General features: G+C 66.0%; 1 protein-coding gene across 1 annotated transcript; it reads left to right on the forward strand.

The window, feature by feature from the left end:
• Positions 1-6: 6 nt before the first annotated feature.
• On the forward strand, positions 7-1447 carry LOC112548367 (the record flags this gene model as incomplete). Its single annotated transcript, XM_025193960.1, has 1 exon — positions 7-1447. A coding segment is annotated over exon 1 (771 nt), but the record flags the coding sequence as incomplete, so codon positions are not given.
• Between the last annotated feature and the right edge of the window lie 5 nt (positions 1448-1452).

Consider the following 1452-nt stretch of genomic DNA (forward strand, 5'->3'; position numbering starts at 1 on the left):
CAGGGGTGCTGGCTCCTAATCCCCCTGCTCCCATCCCTCCCCCACAGAAAACCCAGACATCAAAGCTCCTACCCCCCCCTCCTCCAACCCCCACTTCACAGAGGCTTCATTCACTTCAAGTTTCGGTCTCACTTCCAGGCCCCGGAAAGGGGAAGCAAGGAGTGGGGGGGGAGGGCATCAGACGCAGCCCAGAGCAGAGCGGGGAAGGTAGGGCCCCTTCCTCTCCCAGAGCACCCAAGCATCCAAGACCCCGCTCGCCCCCACCCTGCCCAGAGCACCCAGGGGTCCGGGCTCCCAGAGCCCCCTCCTCCCCGCCCCCACAAAGAACGCAGGCATCCCGGCTCCCTGCTCCAAGCCTGTGGTCTGGTGGTGGGGCCTGGATGCAGGGCAGCTGCGGGTCATGAGTGGGGGGCACCACTGTGGGGGGGGCTGTGGGTCGGGAGTGAGGGGCACTGCTGTGCGGGGTGCGGGTCGGGAGTGAGGGGCACTGCTGCGGGGGGCTGTGGATCAGGAGTGGGGGGCACTGCTATGTGGGACTGCAGGTCAGGAAAGAGCGGCACTGCTGGTGGGAGGCTGCGGTCGGGAGTGAGGGACACTGCTGTGGGGGGTGCAGGTTGGGAGTGAGGGGCACCCACTTACCCCTCTCTTCTGCCCCGTTCTCTCTCCCCCCTCCAAGATGGCTGCAGCCGTCGTCGCTGGCCTGGCCCGTGTGTTGCACCCTGCCCTGGGTGGGGCTGGGGCTTCCGGCCAGGATGGTTGTCAGGGCCTGGCCCTCTGGTACCTCCTTCTGGGGCTGCGACTGGTTGCCCTTTTTGTGGCCGATGGCCCCGGGCCTTCAGCGGGGCCCAGCCTGGTCTGTGCCTCAGCCCCGGGGGAAACTGAGGCCTCTCGGGCCTTCTGCACAGCTATCTGCTTCAACCAGTGCTTCCCGGCCCCCATCGCCACCGCCTGGGGTCTCGGCTTCCTCGCCTGCCTCCTCCCCGTTGGGCTCATGCGGCTCATTCGCTCCCAGGGCAGATGCCAGGCCCCAAATGTCGAAGCCATGGATGCATCCAAGATGGCCGCCAACTCCGAAGGGGAGGAGTCTCCATCTGAGGCATCCAAGATAGCTGCCCAAGTTGGATTTAACCTGGCTGTCTTGTCTGAGGGGAAGGAGCTTCCGTCCAAGATGGCCGCTGGGAGATCCAAGATGGCAGCCTGCCCGGCCATGCGCTCCCTGGCCTTCGGCCTGTGCGTGGCCCTGCTGCTCTTGGTCGAGACGGTCTTCCTGTGGGTGGTGCTCAGCCTCCAGTTGCCAGCCGTGATGGTAGCCTCTTTCCGGTGCCAGCCTGACTCCGCCCTCTGCCCCCTGACCCTGGAGTGTGCCCTGGGCAGGCAGGCCGATAAGCAGCTGGCGCTCTGGACCTTGGCCTCCACTTCCTTCCTCAACAAGGCCGCCTGCCTCATCTATGG

This window comes from Alligator sinensis, unplaced genomic scaffold (assembly GCF_000455745.1).
Source record: "Alligator sinensis unplaced genomic scaffold, ASM45574v1 scaffold1511_1, whole genome shotgun sequence".
NCBI lineage: Eukaryota > Metazoa > Chordata > Crocodylia > Alligatoridae > Alligator > Alligator sinensis.